Here is a 20,867-nt window from a genome sequence, read left to right as displayed (position 1 = left end):
CCTAATAAATCCCCAGCAAGGTGCTGTCCCCGGGGGGGGGGGGGGGGGGGACAACATCTGGAAGGAGGAGGAGGTGGGGGAAGGGACTGGGACGAAGGGAGCAGTTCAGGAGGAAAGAATGGGAAAGACACAGAAAAGGCCCAGGGAAATGACGTAGATGAGTGAAGAAAGGTGGGAAGAACAAAGCCCAGGTTGAAGCAACGCTGATAAAAATAGTACTCGCTGATTTACTACGTGCTAGACACCGCCCCAAGTATGAAGTCACGTAAAGCTCTGACCGACGCTGTGAGGTACGCTCCATCTTTTAAATGGGAAAGCCGGAGGAGGGCTTGGGGAGCCTGGCCAGGCTGCCTAGCAAGTTGTGAAGCTGGGGTTCCGACTGCTTGCCGACAGCAGTCGTGCCGACCCCTGCTGTACGTACAGTCACCAGGGAGCTTCCAGAAACCTTGAAGGTCACGCCTCAGGCCAAGCAAATCAGAGTGTGCAGGTGTGGGACCTGGGCGTTAGCCTGTGTGTAGTCTCCCCAGATGACGTCCGTGTGCAGCCAAAACTGAGAATCCCTGCCCCCCGTCAGGCTCCTGTTCAGATTTCTGTATGGAGACAAACACATGGGAAACTTTGTTGTTATTTTTTCCTAAAGGCAGGATGGTGGGGATGGGTGTAGGCCACATCATACCTGGTTTGTGATGAATTCACTTCTCCCTGACTGATGGTGAGATCAGAAAAATACTCCAGGAAGCCCTAGCGTCATTTCTTCAGGGGCGCAGCAAGTTTGTGAAGATTTGCCCAACCCTCTTACTGTGTTCCTGAGCTTCCGCTCTTACTAAGAACACCCAAGACCTTCTACTTCCCAACTGTCTGTGTGCCATCCCACCCCATCCCAGTCCTGACCCTGACCCTGACCCTGACCCTGTAGAAATCTTACCTTTATTCGAACCAACACAGAGTACTTATGTCTTCTCACGTTCATTTTTACTGTGGCCTTTGAAGGAAATGTCATTGTTGTCTTAAAAATTAAGCCAGAACCCAGAGAGATAAGATGATTTGTCCAAAGGCACACAGAAACTAAGAGGAAGACAGACACGGCTCCAATCAGGTCACCGCTCCTCGGAACACATGTGGAGACGGCGTGATACGGGGAATGCGCTAGGAAGCGGAAAAGGAAGTTACATTGCAAGTGCTGAGTTCCCTGAGAGGCCTGGTCTCCTTCAGTCTTCACCCCACACCTTTCGTTGTCTGTGGGTCGGTCTACGGCTGATTCAGATGAGGCCGTGGAGAAGGGGAAAGCCCGACTAGGCAGAACGCCCCATGTTGGGTGTTCTCCCCTTTGTTCAGGAGTCTCCACTAATCCAGAGAAAATCTGTGCAGAGGAGACACCCAGCCCAGGTGGGCAGATCCCAGGAGGGCCAGAGAGCTCTCCGCTTAACTGAACCAGATCTGGATAAGAGGGGCACTTTGTAGATTTGCCCATAATCAACAGCTCCTCTAATCAGTTCCAGGACTGTGCGAACGGAGACCGGAAAGGTCTCTTTCCCAATTCTTTGCAGCCTGGGGAGTCAGGACCGAGTAATTGACTCCAGCCTCCTCAAGTGCTAACCCCTGGACTGTGTGAGTCAACAGGACTTCCCTAAAGGGCCAGCAAAGAGGGAGCCCTTGACCCTGATCCTAATCTGGACTCAACTCTCACCCTCGGTGACTTGCAGGGAGAGGACCCCAGACCAGCCTTCCAGGAGCAACATCTTGGTGGGCACTGGGTTGGCGGTGAGGAGAGAGGAGTGGGAAGAGAACAGGGACATAGCAGACAGAATCCTGTGGCTCACCTCTGGCACCAAGCTCAGCTCAGTAAGGACTGGAGTGTGCATGGCGGGGAAGGTGGAAAGAGGAGAGGGGTGCAGAGGGAAGTCTGGTAGCTGGGAACACAGGGGGTGGGGAGCAGCACTGGCAGACCCCTACCCTAGGCTTGCAGAAGACCAAAGGGAGCGTTTGCTTTTGTTTCTTTTTAAAAGAAGCCGTATGTTCTAAGCTTAAGGTATAAGCCGGTTAATATGCTTTCTAATTAGATTTCTTAGTTTCCCCCAGCTGAATTATGTACTGGAGGGAATAACAAATGAGATGACATCTTAAAACTTATGAATGAGTCGTAGATCCATTTAGTGCACAGAGAAATCTGAGCACAGTGAGCTCAATCAGTTCGAGAGTGAAGGACCTAAAAACAGAAAATGGGACTTTTTCCACTCCACGGCCCTTCCTCCCTAAACCGTTTGCCTTGAGGAAGGCTCCGTTAGGGGCACAGCGGGGACTGATCCATAAGTGATTGGACTTGTCCTTGGAGGGAATACACTTAATCTGTGGCCGCAGAATTTCGGCCCTTCAGCCAAACATCATCCATCACATCATAAAGAGGACCTTGCCAGAGAGGGGTTTGCAAATCCAAACCAGATCCTCGCCCTGCTGGAGGGGCCGGTTCCATTACACCCACCCAGCCAAGTGTCTCCAGCAAGCCCGTCGGTTGCTTTTTAGGGTTTGGTTGTTTGATAAATGAGACCTACCAGGCTAACGTCATCTCTCCTGCAGAAGTTTTGACCTACTGACGCTACTCCAAAGGAGGAAGACCGGAGACAAGGCCCAGGGACCAGAGACTTCCACACAAGGCCGTGTGGCCGCAGCGCAGCAGGCTCAGTCTGCCCAGATGGCTGCCCGTCAGATGCACACGCATTCACGTGGCCCCCGGCCCTTGACAGCTTGAACGTTTGTGGAGAGGGAGGATCAGCAGTCATTAAACAAGGCCCCAGTCCAGCATCCAGTGTTCCTTGAGGCGTCAGTGGTTTTCATTATTATATAGCAGCTGTGAGAACGGCACAGCTCTTCCAGGGGCATGATTCTCTTGTCCAGGACTAAATCACTTGTTTCGTTCTCAGAATAAGATTTTTTGCTGATGGCTCCAAAATAAAATGCTGAAAATCTTAAAATATTATACTTATTCCAACCCATGGGATATATTAGAGAAGTTCGAGAAAACCAAAGACAAGTTTCCTTCTGTAATAAAAAAAGAAGAAGAAGAAGAAGAAGAAAGTTAGTTTAGCAGAATGTTCAGGGTTCTGAAAAGCTCACACTGAGGTCACCCTGCATTGTAGCCTTGGTTTCCTGAGCCTCACCTGAACAGATGCAGGTTACTCGAGTTTATTAGAGGCAGGAAAAGTCGGTGTACGCGAGACTGCTTCATGGTGTGGTGGTTCTGCCTTTGGGCTCCATTCACCAACCGGGGAGAACTGTACTTTCCGATCCAGGGCCTGAACGACCTTTTCACTCATTGACTCAGCCACCCGAGTGCCTCTTGTGTTTCTGCTAACAGTTCACAGACATCAGGGCGGCCTACAGGGGAAGATAAAGCAAGTCAGTGCTTAGAATCCAAGTGAAGAAAAGTTAAGAGGAGAGCATTTGGAATCAGACGCACTCCACGCAAACCTCAGCTCTCCCGAGACTAGCAGGTGGCAGATCTCGGCACGATTTAACTCCTTTCCCTGAAGTCTTCATTCCCTCTTCAGAAAGTACCACCTCACGGAGTTATTATGAGGATTAACTGGCATGTTGTGTGCACGGCCCTTGGCGGTCTTTGGAGAATAATAGCCTTTCAGTAAATGCAGTCGGGTACGGTCGTGTTTGAGTCGTTTACAGGCTGCTGTGGGAGCACACGGCGAGGACAGTAGAAGAACAGAGGACATGGGGGTTCGTGCCGAGGAAGGGTCCAGGCCAGAAACCCAGCAGAGGCTGCTTTCTGAAGAAGGGGTTGGCATCTCTAAGGCAACAGTGAGAAGGGCGGGTTTCGGGCAGAAGGAACAGGACCTGATTAGGCACACCGTCCTGACAGAGCCCAGGATGTCGGAGGAGCTTGGTATGGCTGGAGCAAAGGGATAATTAGGGAAACTGAGGCTATAGCAAGAGCAGGAGCGGCCTCCGAAGGCTGGAAGAGGGCATGTAGCAAGGACAGCCAAGCGGTTGTGGAGTGAACGGCCGTCAAGAGCTAAGCTCTGGCCAGCACCTTGGCTCACTAGGCTAATCCTCCACCTGCGGCGCCGGCACACTGGGTTCTAGTCCCAGTTGGGGTGCCGGATTCTGTCCCGGTTGCCCCTCTTCCAGGCCAGCTCTCTGCTGTGGCCCGGGAGTGCAGTGGAGGATGGCCCAGGTCCTTGGGCCCTGCACCCCATGAGAGACCAGGAGAAGCACCTGGCTCTTGGCTTCGGATCGGCCGGCCGTAGCAGCCATTTGGGGGGTGAACCAATGGCAAAGGAAGACCTTTCTCTGTCTCTCTCTCTCACTGTCCACTCTGCCTGGGAGGGGGTGGGGGTGGAGCTAAGCTTGAAACCAGCACAAAACACCAGTGTCCCAAAGGTTGCTCATGACCCCTGCCTGCTGGTGAGCCTTCAGGAGCAAACCTTGAATTCTAACGCTGTGCAATAGAAATGAAACTTGAAAAACAAGAACCAAAACCCACACTTTCTACTTGGAGATTTAAGAACTTACTTTTAGGTGAGTGTAAGACAGGCTGTTTAGCAAAGACCCACGAGAGCCCTGTGGGTCACAGCCCCTTAGAGGAAAATTAGAGCTCACACGCACCAATCAGGAAGCGAGAAGTACCAACACAGAATGGACTAAGCCGTGAACTCCAGGAACTAGAAAAAGAGAAAAGAATGAACTTAAAGGTTTTAAAGAAGGAATTTGATCAACTGAAACTAAAATATAATTTTCAAAAGCAGTTGATAAAACCAAAAGCTGTTTTCTTCAAGAAAAAAAAATAGATAAACCTTTGACAAATCAAATATTTTAATGAGTCCGGCGCCACGGCTCACTAGGCTAATCCTCCGCCTTGCAGCGCTGACACACTGGGTTCTAGTCCCGGTCGGGGCGCCGGATTCTGTCCCGGTTGCCCCTCTTCCAGGCCAGCTCTCTGCTGTGGCCCGGGAAGGCAGTGGAGGATGGCTCAAGTGCTTGGGCCCTGCACCCCATGGGAGACCAGGAGAAGCACCTGGCTCCTGTCATCAGATCAGCGGGGTGCGCCGGCTGCAGCGGCCATTGGGGGGTGAACCAACAGCAAAGGAAGACCTTTCTCTCTGTCTCTCTCACTGTCCACTCTGCCTGTCCAAAAAAAAATATATTTTAATGAGCGAATACACAGATAAAGAGCATTAAATTAAGGGAGCATAGTGAAAGCAATCAGAGAGCTCCAATTCTAAGAAGAAGTCATGTACCGCTTTCTTCCAATATAAAATACTAAAATTTTTACTTTGTAAGTAGGAAACCTGAATAGATAAAAAGCTGTGGAAGGGAAAGCAAAGGCAGCCGAAGCTTTATCACAGGCTCAGGTGGTTCTGCAAATGGATTCCAAGAAATCCGCGCAGAAACAGAAGGAGGTCTCACCCCAGTGTGCAAGGCGAGTTAACATTTATTTCCAAAACAGGCAGAGAATGGCACAAAAAATAACACTCTGGGCAATATCACCTGCAAATATGAAAGCCCTAAATAAAATATTAGCAATTGAGTGCACGAATATAAGGAAATCTAACGTAACACTGCACCAGACTAAGATAAAACCGTATCTCTTTAGATAGCATATATCTGTAGATAGAAAAATTTTAAAGCATTTGATAAAATTCAACAACATTCCTGACTAAACAAATTAAAAACTTGAAAATTCTTGGAAAGCCCGGAGTAAAACATACCCAGCATAATCTATAGCAAACATCATACTTGATGGGAAACCCTTAGAAACATTTTCTTCGAAGTCAGAAATAAAACAAGAATGCCCTGATTATTGCTGCTATTTAATACCACATCAGAGGTCTTAGCCAACAGTATAAAAAAGGAAACACAATGTGCAAACACTGGAAAATAAAAAACAAATAAATCTACCAGTGTTTATAGGTGTGACTGTCTAATTAAAATGGAATCCATGATTAAAAATTACTTGCACTGACAAAAGTTCAGAAAATTGGAATAAATTCAATATAGTAAGATCAATAAGGTTTCTAGACGTCAGCAAGAATATATTAGAAAATGAATGAAAATGAAGAGACCGTTCACGATAGAAGCTATAACATTTAAGGATAAGTCTAACTAGATGCGCAGGAAGAAAAACATTACCAAAGGTGTGAAATTAATGTAAGCTGCTTTCTGCAAATTGAAATGGGAGGCAGAAGAAGATGCAGTCGCACCTCTCCCGAGAAAGCTCTGTGAAAATGCTGGGGGTCTGTCCCCGCAGACTAACGGTGTTTGAGAACCGTGCTGTCACGCTGAGACGGCCCTGTGCTGTATTGACCAGGAGGAGGACGAGGCGCTCTGTTTGGAAGTGGGTCTGAAGCTTGGCGGGGGGCAGGAAGGAGCAGGCGGTGGAAGCGGGAGGCTCAGCCTGGGCGCGGGGTGGCTTTGAGGCCGTGTTGCCGCCACCAGCCGCAGAGACGGAGCCCGGGACGGCCAGCGGTCTGGGTTTCGATCCCGCCCAGCGTCGGCCTGCCTCCCCGCACCTGTCCCCGGGGGCTGCCCCCGGGGGCTGCGCAGGCTCCGAGGTGGGCCCAGAGGGTGTCCTGACTGACCCTGCTGCTGTGTTTTCCGTTTCTGCTCCCCCAGACCGCCCAGGCCTGCTGAATGTGAAGCCCATCGAGGACATCCAGGACAACCTGCTGCAGGCCCTGGAGCTGCAGCTCAAGCTGAACCACCCCGAGGCCTCGCAGCTGTTCGCCAAGCTGCTGCAGAAGATGACGGACCTCAGGCAGATCGTCACGGAGCACGTGCAGCTCCTGCAAGTGATAAAGAAGACGGAGACGGACATGAGCCTGCACCCCCTCCTGCAGGAGATCTACAAGGACCTGTACTAGCCCGGCCCTCCTGAGCCACCGACGCCGTGTCCTTCTTCCAATTGCACTATTATTTTGAGGGAAATTCTGACACCTACAAAATTTTACTGTGAAAAAGCATTTAAAAAGAAAAGGTTTTAGAATATGATCTATTTTATGCATATTGTTTATAGATATACATTTACAATTTACTTTTAATATTAAAAATTACCATGTTATGTAATTTGCTGGTAGTATTTGAAGACCGAGTGTGATGTGTTGCCCCACCCCAGCCCCTTGGACTCCCCCCCACCCACACCTTTTATTTCCGTTCTTCATTCTGTAGTCATCTTCTTCCACGTGAATGGAGCTGTTGATAAACTTTAACCCTCAGTAAATTAATTTTTTACTGAATTTACAACTTTCCTGAACTCTACATCTGCTTTCACAATTTTAACTCAGGAAGGGGGACTTGAGAACCGAAAAGCACTCGCAGCGTGTGATGCTCAGCCTGGCAGCTTGCCCCTAGGTTGACCTAACCACGACTGTCACCGCGAGCAGCCTGGTGCTACCCCTAGGTTGACCTAACCACGACTGTCACCGCGAGCAGCCTGGTGCACACAGTCGCCTCTCCATGCCTGTGGGAGAATGGCTCCGTCTCACACACTGTGGATCCCAGGCCACAAGAAGCTCACGTCGGTAAAGGGCTGTGCTGCCTTCATGGATCCTGTGCACACTCTCTCCTGCGCTTGGTGCTGTGGTTTTATGCAAAGGACTTGCATGCACAGCGCACGTAGTTGCCGTGTGTACTGGCAGGGCATGACACCAGGAGGAAACGTCTGAACGCAGTCAGTACAGGTGCAGTCTTCTCAGATATGTTCAGTCCGCAGATGCAGAACCCACAGAGGAGGAAGGTCAGGTGTACTGCCCACAGCTCAGATACCAGCACACACACCCCCAAACCGCTGAACTGAACGCTGGGCGCTGCTGGAAGCTCTGGGAAACACAGCTTTAAGATTTGACACCTGACAAAAACAATTACAAAACTGAGGCCAAAAGATGAGCTTTGTGAATACAGAATGCAATACACAGTAGTGGTTATGTGCCAGACGAGCGATTCAGGCTGCAAGCTGGGAGGGAGAGTCCCATGGAAATGCAGGGTGAGGGGACTGGGACAGGGGAGAATCCGTCTGCAGGGTAAGCGATGCGTTGTAACAAAGCTGCAGGAACAGCAGCCGTAGCGAAAGGGGGAAAAAGAAAGGAAAGCGAGCGACTTCCTGGTTCCCAGCCACCCTCGCTGGGGCCGCTTACCCTGAGATCTCTTAACTTCTGAACGCAGGCTGATCACCCCCATCGTTTGTATAATCCCTGCCTCCGCAGCAAGTCGAGTGTGAGTTTCCCTGCAGGCAAGGGCCGCCTTGGCACAACTAACAGACTGGTTGATAAAAGCCACCAGTTCCACTGGCCTTGGCGCCCCATGACCTCACTATGCTGTTTTTAAGAATGCCCGGCGACCATCATGGCGCCTGTGTTCTCCAAGGCAGGTGTCCCCACAGAGCTGGAAGATTTCCCAGCCATCCCTGCCGTGGTTTCTCGCCTACGGTGCTTACACCTCGCAGAACGTGACCTTGGATCTGAGACTTTCACATCAAAGTATCAAAACAAATCTTTTCATCTTGGACTTCAACATACCAAGCGTTGGGTTCAGCGATGAAGACGGCGCTTGGGATGCCTGTATCCCACGCCAGAAGGCTGGGTTCCGGTTCCAGCCTCCTGTGAACGCACGCCCTGGGTGGCAGCAGATAACGGCTCAGAGAGTTGGGTCCCCCTCCTGTGAGAGGATTGTCTCAGCTTTGTCCTGGCCCAGCCCTGGCTGTTTCCGGCATCTGGGGGGTGAACCAGCAGATGGGAGATTTCTCTTGCTGCCCACTCCCCCCCCCCCACCCCGTTTCCAACAAATAAAGTAAATGGTTTTTAAGTTTTAAAAAAATCCTCTGCGAGAGGTAATGGAAGTGAGTCTTGACCCCAGCCCTAAAAATGTAGACTCCTAACCCTTTGGGAGAAGCAACTTCTGAGCCCAGGCTTTTGCAGTGACCAACAAGCCGAGTCGCTCTGGGACCAAAGACCGAAGCCGTTGTCTAAGTGACACGCAAACATTTGGAAAGAAAGTGACAACCGCGGTCTTAGGGTTGCGCTCTTCCTCCTTGATGCCAAGTTTCAGGATATTTTGTAACACCCAGATGACTTCATGCTGTTGGTTCCATGTGCAGAGTTTATCGTCAGGGGTAGCTCGGAAAAGAGATGTGCAGGCGGTCGACAAGGAGGTAGAGTCCTGGGAGGGACCTCCAAGGAGATCCCTTGTTTACCAGAGTTCTAAACAGAAACGCTTTCAGCTCCTCACGGCCTGGTCTCCGTTCCCACCAGCGCCGTAGCCAGCCAAGCCTTTGCCACATTATCGGGGCTGTGGCTGCCAATGAGGGGAGGACGAGAGCCGCTCTCAGCTTGTTGGCACTGATGGTTAGCGTTAAACAGTTTTTAAATCCTGGCAGCTTCCAAATTCCCATCTCCCTGACTTTGTCCCTGTGGCTTGGACCATCCTCTGCTGAATGTTTTACAACACATCGCTTTGAGCCTCCAGAGCTCCTGGTGCTGCCGCCTCCTGGGCTCCCCGGTGCGGCCCCCAGGATGATTCACGAGCTCATCAGCAAATGTGTCGTCAGTTATTCATAGAACTTTCTCCGGACGCAAACACACTCAGGGATTTGTGTTAATAAAAACAGGAAGAAAAGCAACTTTGGTCAAGAGTCAAAAAAATGGGTTTCCAGGCTCCAGAAGAGCCTTACGCCCCGCGTCTCCCTGGGACAGGCCCTGCCTTCCTTCCCGGACCTTGCTGCGTGGAGCACAGGCCGGGGCACCCAGCGAAGAAGCCCGTTCTGCCCCGCCTGCTTCTCTCGTTGAGGTCAAAACCTGCGCCGACCTGGGGGTGAGGTTCCTGGGGACTGACCTGGGGATGAGGGCCCTGGGGGCTGACCTGAGTTCCTGGGGGGGAGGGTCTGGGGGGGCTGACCTGAGTTCCTGGGGGGGGAGGGCCCTGGGGGCTGACCTGAGTTCCTGGGGGGGAGGGCCCTGGGGGCTGACCTGAGTTCCTGGGGTGAGGGTCCTGGGGGCTGACCTGAGTTCCTGGGGGCTGACCTGAGTTCCTGGGGGGGAGGGCCCTGGGGGCTGACCTGAGTTCCTGGGGTGAGGGTCCTGGGGGCCGACCTAAGTTCCTGGGGGGGCGACCTGGGTTCCTGGTGGGGAGGGTCCTGGGGGCTGACCTGGGTTCCTGGGGGGGCGACCTGGGTTCCTGGGGGGAGGGTCTGGGGGAGGGCTGACCTGAGTTCCTGGGGGGGGGAGGGTCTGGGGGGCTGACCTGAGTTCCTGGGGGGGAGGGACTGGGGGGGGCCGACCTGAGTTCCTGGGAGTGAGGGCCCTGGGGGCTCTGTGGAGAGAACTGGAGTGTGGCCGAGCACTAGTGCGTGTTACAGGGACCGAAGGGACAGCTCTGTCATCTCCACTGAGGAGCAGAGAGGGAGGGGGCCCAGCCTCTGCTGCAGGGTTACTGGCTTGCTCCTGGGTTCCGGGGGCTTTTTCATTTTTGCAGGAAAGGCTCCCCCCTGCTTCTCGGACACTCCTGAGTGGTGCTGACACAGGGATCCCGGAGCTGAGAGGGAGGGGAAATTGGAAGCCCATTCCTGTGGAACTGCCTACTGGGAGCTGGGATACCGTTGGGGCCCCTGGCTCTAAATCCTGGGACGAAGAACCAAAGTTTGCTTCCCCTGCGACCATCCCCATTGCCGCTTCTCTTCCCACATGTTTGCTGGAACAGTCTGGGGTGTGAGACCAAAGCACCAAGATGCCTCTTCTTCACACGGCAGCCCCCTCCCTATTTTTCACTGTGCTCACCTCCTCCTGGTTCCTCGCCTCCTCAGCTCCTCCTTGTCTTTTTTTTTTTTTTTTTTTTTTTTTTTTTTTTTTGACAGGCAGAGTGGACAGTGAGAGAGAGAGAGAGAGACAGAGAGAAAGATCTTCCATTGCCGTTGGTTCACCCTCCAATGGCTGCCGTGGCCGGCGCACTGCGCTGATCGGATGGCAGGAGCCAGGAGCCAGGTGCTTTTCCTGGTTCCCATGGGGTGCAGGGCCCAAGCACCTGGGCCATCCTCCACTGCACTCCCTGGCCACAGCAAAGAGCTGGCCTGGAAGAGGAGCAACCGGGACAGAATCCGGCGCCCTGACCGGGACTAGAACCCGGTGTGCCGGCGCCGCAAGGCGGAGGATTAGCCTAGTGAGCCGCGGCGCCAGTTGTCTCTTGTTCTTATGGTTATTTGCCTATCACCAACCCGCAGCAGTCCCCCTCCCCCATTTAATGCTGATGGACATGAGATGAAGTGTGGGGCCTTAGAGCCCAAAAGAGCATCAGGTGCCCTCTCCTCCCGGCACATTGGTTAGCTCCTCCCACCTGCTCCACCAAGAGCAATGCCTCTAGGGCTGCCCTCCAGGGGGACACAGTCTAGGATGAGCAGCCAGCACTGCCCAGGTTCAACAGAGTGTGTAGTAGGCGTAGCAGTGTCCAAGCACTGTGTATTCAGAAAACAGCCAGGGATGGGGACAGCTGTAATACCGCAGAGGTGGAGTGGGGACAGGGAATGTGGCAAAGCCAGCGTGGGGTTGTGTCACATTTACCCTCCGTGGTAAAGCGCTGTGTTGGACCGCTTTCGTAAGCAGTTGGGACCCAGTGGATGGTGCCAAGGCAGAGGGACGTGGCCTGAAATGCAGCTCGGAGAGCCAGCTTCCCCAAACTTAGCGCTCCCCAAAGTCGCTGTCCCCCCTCCAGCACTTGTAATGGCGGTGTAAGGGGCAGAAGCTCTCTCCTCTCCAACCCCTTTGATTTCCAGCCGGACAGCCTGGCTCTGCCCCTGGGCGGGGGGGGGGGGTCACACAGACCATGTGCTTGTTCCTGCACCCCAAGGGTTCTGACTCACTTCATTCCCTCTGACCCAGTCACAAACTTCTGGCCGGTCTTGGGCACCCTCCCCTCACTGCCATGCAGTCCCTGCTGGTGCAAGGCACCATGGCCTCATGCACCCCCACCCGCAGAGGTCCTCTGCCCCCGTGAACTTTTCCTCAGCTTCCTCACCCACTTGGTGAAGGTCTCAAGGTCATTTTGATTCCTGTAACTCAAAACCTGGCTGCCCTGTATCCCTTTTCTAGAAATGTCTTGCATTTGTCCTGGAATTCTAGAACATTAACGTTCAGAGGAGCCAACCAACTCAGTTGCCCAGTGAGGACCCCGAGGGTCCCAGAAGTTGGGGGACATGGCCAAAGTCAAGGCTTCTACTTGCCTGTGCCCCTCCCAACACCTGCACCACCACCAGGGGGCCGGCAGTTTACCAGAACCTCCAAGTGCGAGAGACTTGAAGTCAGGGTGTGTACCTGCAGGGGGGCGCGAGGGAGAGGATTGGAGCGAGGTGCTGGGAGGAACCAAGCGCCCGAGCAAGAGGCTGTGGGACACTGACGACTGTATCTGGCTCATGGCATGTGTTCAGTAGATGTCCATCATTAATGGAGATGGAATCCAGGCGTAGACGTCAGTGTTGAACCTGTTTGGTGTAAGATCCTCACTCCACAGCTTCCTGGTTATATAGCCTTGTGACTTTGGTCCATCTCGCCCTCTTTAAGCCTTAATTTCCTCCAGTGGGGTAGTAACACCCACCTGACAGGGTTACTTGGGGATTAAACGTAATAATGCTTGTAAAACACTTCACACAGCTTCTGGGCACAGCCAGCTCAGTGAGTGTCGCTTGCAGGTAGCATGATTGCTGTCGTTATTAACATATCCTTCGTTGGAGCTGGTGTCCTGCTCACGTTTTCTGGGCCCCACCTGATTATCCTACAGGGAAAGGTTTTAGCAGTAAACACAGGTTTTCTCACACAGTTTGATCCCCCAACCCACAAGTATTAAGAGGGAAAAAAATATCTGAAAGGCAATTGCTGTGTTCTGATTTAGAACAAATGTTCGGCTGAGGCCACAAAAACATTTTCTCCAAAAGCAGTGGGACTTTTTTCTTGTGACTTATGCTCCTAATTTTAGACTAATATTGCATAGTTGGAATTTCCAGAGGGGTTATTAAAAAATAAGAAAATTGCTCATTTGAGTCTGTAGGGAGTGGGCTGGGACATTTCCATCCCCTCTGGAGTTTTGCAAATATGTTCCAGGCTGAAGGCTCCCGGGGGAGCGCCCCTCCTGGGGTCTGTGGAGTGCCATGCACTGGTTTTCCTGCAGGAGCTGGAAAACTGCGGTCCTCTGGCCCTCCTTGTCCCCCACAGCGGAAGCCCTGCTGGAGACAGCGCTGCCGTTCTCGCTGTGTGGCCTTGGCCAAGTCACTGTCCCCTGAGGACACTGGTAGCCGAGCTGTGGAAGTCCCTCGGCAAAGTGCTTCTCATTCATTCCGCAAGAGTAAGGGTGTGGGCCTCAGTTTCCCTGTCTGTAACATGGGAGTAGCAGCGGCTACCCGCGTGCCTTTGTTAAAGACTGTCCCACGCAGGAGGCAGAACGGGCCTAATCACCACTACCCCCAGTTCAGAAAGGCAAGTGCAGGAGCCAGCCAAGGCTCAGCCCGAAGAGAGGTGTAGGCAGGACAGAGGCCAGACGCGGGGCCTGCGGAGGCCCAGCCAGCCGGGGCTGCTCCCTGGTGGAAGAGCACCTGGCTCGCAGAGCCTGAGGGCGGAGCAGCCTGGAGTCTGGGGTCTCCCTCTGCCGTGTACTAGCTCTGCCACCTCCGGCAGGCGGCTGCCTGTCTCCGGGCCTCGTGACAACCCCCATTCCTGTCCTCCAGGGTTGCGGTGAGAACCAGAGGTCATATCTTGGTGAAGCAGCTGGAACCCCACACGCACTAAAGTCCTCTAAAGTCAAGAACATGCAACCTCACAGGACTGGCTGGGATTTTCAAGATTTATCTGAAAAGCAGAGAGGTGGAGATGCGGACCTTCCATCCTCTTTCTGCAAATGGCCACAACAGCCAGGTCTGAAGCCAGGAGCCAGGAACTCCATCCTGGTCTCCCACGTGGGTGGCAGGGACCAAAACACTAGGGCCATCTTCCGCTGCCTTCTCAGGCCATTAGCAGGGAGCTGGATTGGAAACAGAGCAGCTGGGACTCGAACCTGCTGACCACAGTGCTGGCCCCTGGATTGGTTGAGATGGACCAGAGGACATTGGCGACCCACATCTCGATCAGAGTAGAAACCGGAGACCTCACCCTGTGAGCGGCTGTGCAGTGGTGGCCTGGGGTCTGGTCCTGATTTGCAGTGAGCCTCAGGAACACACCTGTTGCGTGCTCTCTCTCTCTCTCTCTTTCTCTCTCTCTCCCTTTCCTCAGTTTCCCCAGCTGCACAGTCCGCACAGGCACCACTGCCCTGCCAGCTCCGACATCCCAAGTCCCGGGAGGCTGGCAGGAAGGCAGAATTCTCTCTGGCTGCCCAGGAGACAGAGGCCTGCGTTCTCTGTCCCCTCGGAGCAACCTGGGCCCCCGCGCAGCCAACAGGCAGCTCTCATTGAAGGCCTGGGGCTGCTCCAGTGGAGGGCTGGCCGCCTCGGAGGGGAGGGAGGACGCCGGATGGCTGCTGGGTTCCCACCCAAAGCCAAGCTGCTGAGAGGGGCGTTGTGCTGAGTCAGCGAGTTGGAGCCCGCCCCCACCCCCCTGGGCCTGGGGTCCCTGGCTGCTCATGCCTGCCAGATGGGACAGAGCCAGCCAGGCCTCCGAGGAGCCTGGCGTGTTATCGATGACGCTGCCACAGCAGTGGGAAACGGGCCCTGGAAAAGCGTCTCTCCAGCCAGGCCTCCCAGGGCTCCCCAGCCTGGGGAGCGGCTGTTGGTTTTTAGGAGCCTTGTCCTGCCGGCGAGATTCTAGCCAGGGCCGCCGCTGGCCCCTGTCTCCTCACTAATGACAGTCGTTTTCCTCTGAACACCGAACGCAAGCAGGCGTGGCACAGTGAGCTTCCGGATCCCAGCAGGGGACAAAGGGCACCCTCCGAGGGCGCCTCCGGAGAGAGTGCAGGGCGGGCAGAGTTGGAGGGAGGCCAAGGGCCCCGGGAGAGGAGCGCAGCTCACCCCAGGGCCAGCGCTGCAGGAAGCCCTCTCCACCCCAAGCTCGGGGGGTCAGGGGCCGGAGCTGCAGCCTGGACAGAGCAGACTGTGCCCTCTTGTTCCTGCGTGGAGGGGAGGACCGCCCCGCTCCCGCCCGGTCCCGACCTGTCCCGCACCAGAGCATGATCTATGCGCTCCTGCCTTCTGGGTGCCAGCCTGGCAGAGGAGGCGGAGTTGTGTCCGCAGAGGTAAAGGGAACGCAGTCATGGGGCTGGTGTCCGGACCCCCTCAGATACCTAGACCTGTGGATGTCCAGGTCCCTCCATAAAGTGGCATAGGGTTTGCACAGAACCCACTCACACCTTCCGGCGCCTTCCCAGTCGTCTCCAGGTTGCTTGTCCTGCCTGACGCAATGCGGGTGCTGTGAATACGCAGCTGTGTCGTTTAGGGAGTAACACAGAAAGAACTCAGTATTTGGTGCAGATTTTTCCCCAGCCAGAGCTGGTTAAATCTGCGGACGTGGAACCCGTGGGTACAGGCAGCCTGCTGTGTATTTTTTCAGATCTTCGATTAATGTTTAAAATACCACTTGGGGCAGGCTTTTTGGATCAGGGCTTATACACTGCTCGGGACACCAGCATCCCAAGTCCGAGTGCCTGGTTCGAGTCCCGGCTCCTCTGCTTCCAATCCAGCTTCCTGCTATTGCAGCCCCTGGGAGGTGGCAGGAGGATCCCTGCAGCTCACATGAGAGACCTGGTTTGAGGTTTGGCTCCTGGCTTCAGCCTAGCCCAGCCCTGGCTGTGGCAGGAATCTGGGGAGTGAACCAGCAGATGGAAAATCGATCTCTCTCTCTCTCTCTCTCTCTCTCTCTCTCCTGCTCTCTTCTTCTCCTTCTCTCTCTTTCAAATAAAAAAATGAAAACTAAACATCTGTAAATATTTTAAATAAATGATGTATCACTTGAAGTTAAATTGCTTCTCTGATTTCCACCCACTCCAGGAAGAAGGAGGCGTGGCTATGTCTTCTCCCACGGCGTCGCGTGCCCCCTGCGACAGGCTGTGCCCCATTCTGAGCAGCATGGCACCTTGCAGCCTCAGGGAGAGAAACTGCCTGCCCAGCGTCACGCACGTCAAGTCACCGTCGGACTTGGGGGCCCACGGCCTTGCTCCTTGCGTGGCTGAGACAAAGGAAACTTGGCCAAAATGGAGCGCAGGGGAGAGCTTCAGAAGGGAGGAGAGGCCACGGGAGGTCAGCCCTGGAAGGCCGAGGAGCAGCGGACAGAAGCTCAGCCTTGGCAAATGCTCACGGACAGTCTCTGTCCCCAGCTCCCCCCCGGGACACAGATAAGCCTGGCCTGACCGATGCCAAAGAGCTCACGCTCCTGGGGAGGAGATAAACACAGAGTCGGGCAGCGACCGGCCGCAGGACCGCACACAGGTGCAGGAGGCGGGATGGCTCGGAGGCGGGCAGCCGGGCTCCCTCCCCCAACCCTGTCCGGGACAAGCCACTTAGCCCCGCTGGGGTCCCCCTTTTACTCCTGGAGTGGGGTGAGCACACACCTACCTCCCGGATGAGGATAAGCAGCGAAGGGGGTGAGGTATGGAGGCCCTTCGCGCTCGACCTGCCTCGGCCAGAGTTGCTGGCCATCGTCTCCTTGCCATCGCGGAGCCGGGAGGCAGGACCGTGCACGCCCTAACGAAGGCAGCCCTGTTTCCACAACCAAAAACCCCACTGAGCTCCCACATCGAAAGGGGGAATTGTACGTCTCCCGGAAAAGCTGAGCTCTGGTTTCCGTTGCTGTGACATGGGCAAGAGACTTCCCTCTTCCCTGGGGCCAGGACATGCGAGCAGGATGGGGGGTGTCTGGGCAGGCAGGCTCTCCTGTGCAAGGCACAGGCAGGTGGCAGGCGGGGGCGGATGAGCCTTGGGGCGTGGCTGTGACCCAGGGGTGCTCAGGGGAGGAGAAAAGGCAGGGACAGGAGGAAGGAACCAGACGAGGGTCAGCGTGGTGCCCAGGAGGAGCGGAGAGCCAGGGATCGGCACATCAGAGGTTCGCCCTCCTCATCGGTCATGGACGAGGCCCCTGGGAGGCCATGACAGTGATGCAGACAAGAGGGGACGGTGGCGTGGCGAGGGGCCGGAAGGAGCAGGCGGGCGTGGGGACCGGTCAGTCCAGGTCACATGTAGTGCGGAGGCTGGGGTGGGGGACGAGGGTGCTATTCAGACATTGACGTGGGTTGGGGACAGGGCCATGTTATTTATTGGGGGAATGATGATTTCAACTTTATAGACGCAGAGTGGGGACAAGCCCAGGTCAGGGTGTCCAAGCGGCTGTTACATGCTTGGGTACCTGGAGCTTAGAGGTGCAGGTGCAGATGAGCTGGAAAAGAAAAAAAAAATGGGAGCCAGGCTGGGGCGGGAGGTGGCAGCAGTCACCCACCAGGCACGGGAAGGGAGAAGCCCCCCGCCCCTTGGGTCCAGGGTTCAACGACTCTGACATGTTCCCACTGAGGTCAGCAGGGGCTTCGGCTGTCTGAACTTCGCCCTCATCCGCTGCTTCTGTAAAGAGTCACTGAGTGGCCGCGCCGTGCCGGGGGCTGTGGGAGACCCAGGGTTGCGGCCCAGCCACCAGCTCTTGGCAGCCTTTCCCGGGGAGGGACAGTGCTGCCCCATTTCTCCTGACAGTGGCCAGCGGACAGAAAGGGCACTGCTTCCAGTTCACAGACGGAGGCCAGGGAGCCCAGGGCACCTCCAGAAAGGGTGGCCCCTCCCCCAGCATGCGGTCTCCCGCCACACAGGGACACACGGCCCTCTGGAGGTGTGCCTGCTGGGACTCCTGCCCGCGGGACCTTAGTCCGCCCGGTTACTCAGAGGAAAACTCCCCTGCCCGCCTCTCTGGCCTTTCAGAGCGAGAGTTTTATTATCAGGAAGCAGTGGCCCAGACAGATGGCGGCGGGGCCCCAGAGGGCAGAGTCCTTTCACTCTCAGACTCCTTCTCCCTGTAGGCTCAGCCCGGTTCCTAGCCCAGGAAACTCCCCCGGGGCCCTGGACCGCCGCCAGACCCAAACCTAGAATTTGCTGCCCCGCGGGCCCGGGCTGAGGGGACCCGAGCGAGCGGGGCCGTGGGAGGGGAGGATGCACCTGCCCCCACAGCCAAGCGCTCTACACTTGGAGCCGGGCTCCTGGCCGGCCGGCACCTGTGAGGGGCCCCCGGGGAGAAGCCGGCTGCGGGAGCCCCTGGAGTTTATGAGCTCAGTGCGAGGCCGGGCCCTGTGACTAACGTCCCCTCCCGGCTCCTGTGTCCCTCGCCCGACGGGCAGGAAGTTCGTGGCCCCGGCCCCCCTTAATCACCGCCACCTCCCGGTGACCCGCCTCAATCGCGTCTCTTTACAGTCGGGCAGCGCCGCCCAGGCCTCCTCAAACTTCCATATCTGCGCCCGGCGATCACTGATACGGGTAATGGCGTTTGCTCGCCTCCACGCCCTGAGCCCAGTGTTCCGGGAGTCACGCAATCCCCACAGGCCCAGGGCGGAAACCGGTCCCTCAGCGCCCGGCGCTTCTCCACCCCATAGGCCGGGCCTCCCCTCGCCGCCATGCGGCCGCCACGCTGCGGGACAGGGTCCCTCGTCCCCTCCGGCCAGGCCTGTCGCCTCCTCCAAGCACAGGGGCTCCCGGAGCCCCCCATTTCTCCTGCCAGGGAAACACATTTGCTGACTTGATTGCTACTCCTCTCGTCGTCGGCATTCCTTCCGTCGGCCCCTCCCTGCTTCCATGCTGACCGGGCTCCTCCGGGACAGGCGGGACAGGCGGGCAGGGACTGCCCTGGGAGAGGCGGTAGGGAGACCACCGGAGGCCTCGCCCGCCCTTCCAGCTGCCGGCCCTCCTGTGTCTTTGCCCCAGGCCTTTCTCTAACCCCGGGGGTGAGTCACCTTTCCCTCCTCTGCTGCACGCTGCAACCCAGGACAGATGCTCGCTGAAGCGTGAACCCCGGCTCCCTCACTCCCCGGGCAGGACGCTGACTCGCAGGGTCCCACAGTGGTATCTGTATTCGCTGACTTGTCTCCCAGACAGACGACTTACACTCAGATCCCATCTACTTGGGTTTTATTTATTTATTTATTTATTTGACAGGTAGAGTTATAGACAGTGAGAGAGAGAGAGAGAGAGAGAGAGAGAGAGAGAGAGAGAAAGGTCTTCCTTCTGTTGATTCACTCCCCAAATGGCTGCTACGGATGGCACTGCGCCAATCCGAAGCCAGGAGCCAGGTGCTTCTCCTGGTCTCCCATGGGGTGCAGGGCCCAAGCACTTGGGCCATCCTCCACTGCCCTCCCGGGCCACAGCAGAGAGCTGGACTGAAAGAGGAACAACTGGGACTAGAACCCGGCACCCATTTGGGATGCCATCGCTGCAGGTGGAGGATTAACCAAGTGAGCCACGGCGCCAGCCCTCCATCTACTTGTGAGAGGCCCCAGCAAAGATTCCTGGCCAGCAGTCAGTGGGAACTGGGTGCTGGTGGTGCTGAGGTGAGGCTGACACGGGCCCTGCCTCCTCTCCAGCTAGTGAGGGAGGCAAGCAAAGAGACCAGCACTGACCAGGCAGGGTTCCCACAGCCCGAGAGGCAGTTGCCGAGTCTTCAAGTGCAAGAGCAGTGGCTCAGGCGGAGAGCGCGGGGAAGGGCATTCCAGGTGGAAGGAACGATGTGGACAAAGGCATGGAGCTATCGCCGAGCACGGGCGCCGATCTGGAAACACTAGGCAGCCCCAGGGGTCGGGCGCTGGGCTCATGAGAGAGCAGTGCAGTTGGGCCAGAGCCTGTGATGCCAGCATCCTGTGTGGTCACCAATTGGATCCAGCTCCCTGCTAATACGCCTGGGAAAGCTGTGGATGATGGCCCAAGCCCCTGCCACTCACGGGGGAGACCAGGATGGAGCTCCTGGCTCCTGGCTTTGGTCTGGCCCAGCCCTGGCCATTGTAGCCATTTGGGGAGTGAACCAGCCCATAAAAGACCTCTCTCTCCTCCCTGCTATGTAACTTTAACTTCAAACAAATAAGTAAATAAATCTTTAAAAGGCAAAACAAAACAGAGCATTGTGAAATGAGGCAGAATCTAGCTCCTAAAAGGGTTCCTTATTTATTTATTTATTTACTTACTTACTTACTTATTTATTTTTATTTGAAAGGCACAAAGAGAGATGGAGAGAGAGAGAATTCATCCATTTGCTGGTTCCCTCCCCAAATGGCCACAATGGCTGCGTCGAAAGGGCCAGGCTGGAGCCTGGAGCCTGGAGCTCCATCTGGGTCTCCCATGTGGTTGGCAGAGGCCCAAGTTCATGGCCCGTCCTCCGCTGCTTTCCCAGGAGCATTCGCAGGGAGTAGGATTGGAAGTGGAGCAGCCGGGCTGTGCCAGGAGGCCATGCGCCTAGGGAGCCGAGCAGTTCCGCACTGCTGACAGCAGGAGGACGGCCATCAGACTCGCGGCCCTTTTCAGAGCTCCCTGTCCGCTGGGAATCGGGAGTCAGGTTTGGGTTGCTGGTGTGTCCGTGGGGGAGGGTAGCACCCCTGTGCCCGCATACACCTGCTGAGCTAACAGAGTGCAGCCGCCAGAAGCCAGTCCTGTGCGCAGCAGGCGAGCCTCCTGACGCAGAGAGTGACGTGGGTTCCACCTTGATCTGGCCCAAGCCTTCACCCGTGGGGATGGGACTCCAGCACCGCAGGAGGCCAGCACGTGAATCCGTCCCCCGCACAGCTCCTCTGACTGCTGTCTGGAGTCCAGGACCCAAGCAGCCCAGCAGACTTGCTGTGGTGACGTCTGCGGCTCAGCCCCTCTCGTGTGTTCTCTCACGGGATTCCAGCGAGTGTCAGAACAGCTAGGGGGGTTGCCCAGGGACACACCATTCTTTTTTTTTTTTTTTTCTTAA

The 20,867-nt window shown here is 55.6% G+C and overlaps 1 protein-coding gene across 4 annotated transcripts in view; it reads left to right on the top strand.

Moving 5' to 3' along the window:
* PPARG (peroxisome proliferator activated receptor gamma) overlaps positions 1 to 7,241 on the top strand; it is a 139,038-nt gene extending 131,797 nt beyond the window's left edge. For 3 of the 4 annotated variants that reach the window (XM_051851046.3, XM_008260201.5, XM_089304870.1), the window contains exon 8: positions 6,622 to 7,241. In XM_051851046.3, the coding sequence (XP_051707006.1) occupies positions 6,622 to 6,869 (248 nt within the window). In that variant the 3' untranslated portion in view covers positions 6,870 to 7,241. 4 annotated transcript variants of the gene reach the window in all.
* The last annotated feature ends 13,626 nt before the right edge of the window (positions 7,242 to 20,867 follow it).

Source organism: Oryctolagus cuniculus, chromosome 10, assembly GCF_051225735.1.
Source record: "Oryctolagus cuniculus isolate XC-2025 breed Fujian yellow rabbit chromosome 10, ASM5122573v1, whole genome shotgun sequence".
In the NCBI taxonomy this organism is placed as follows: domain Eukaryota; kingdom Metazoa; phylum Chordata; class Mammalia; order Lagomorpha; family Leporidae; genus Oryctolagus; species Oryctolagus cuniculus.
The sequence above is the reverse complement of the archived record's forward strand: the minus strand, read 5'-3'. Positions and strand labels throughout refer to the sequence as shown.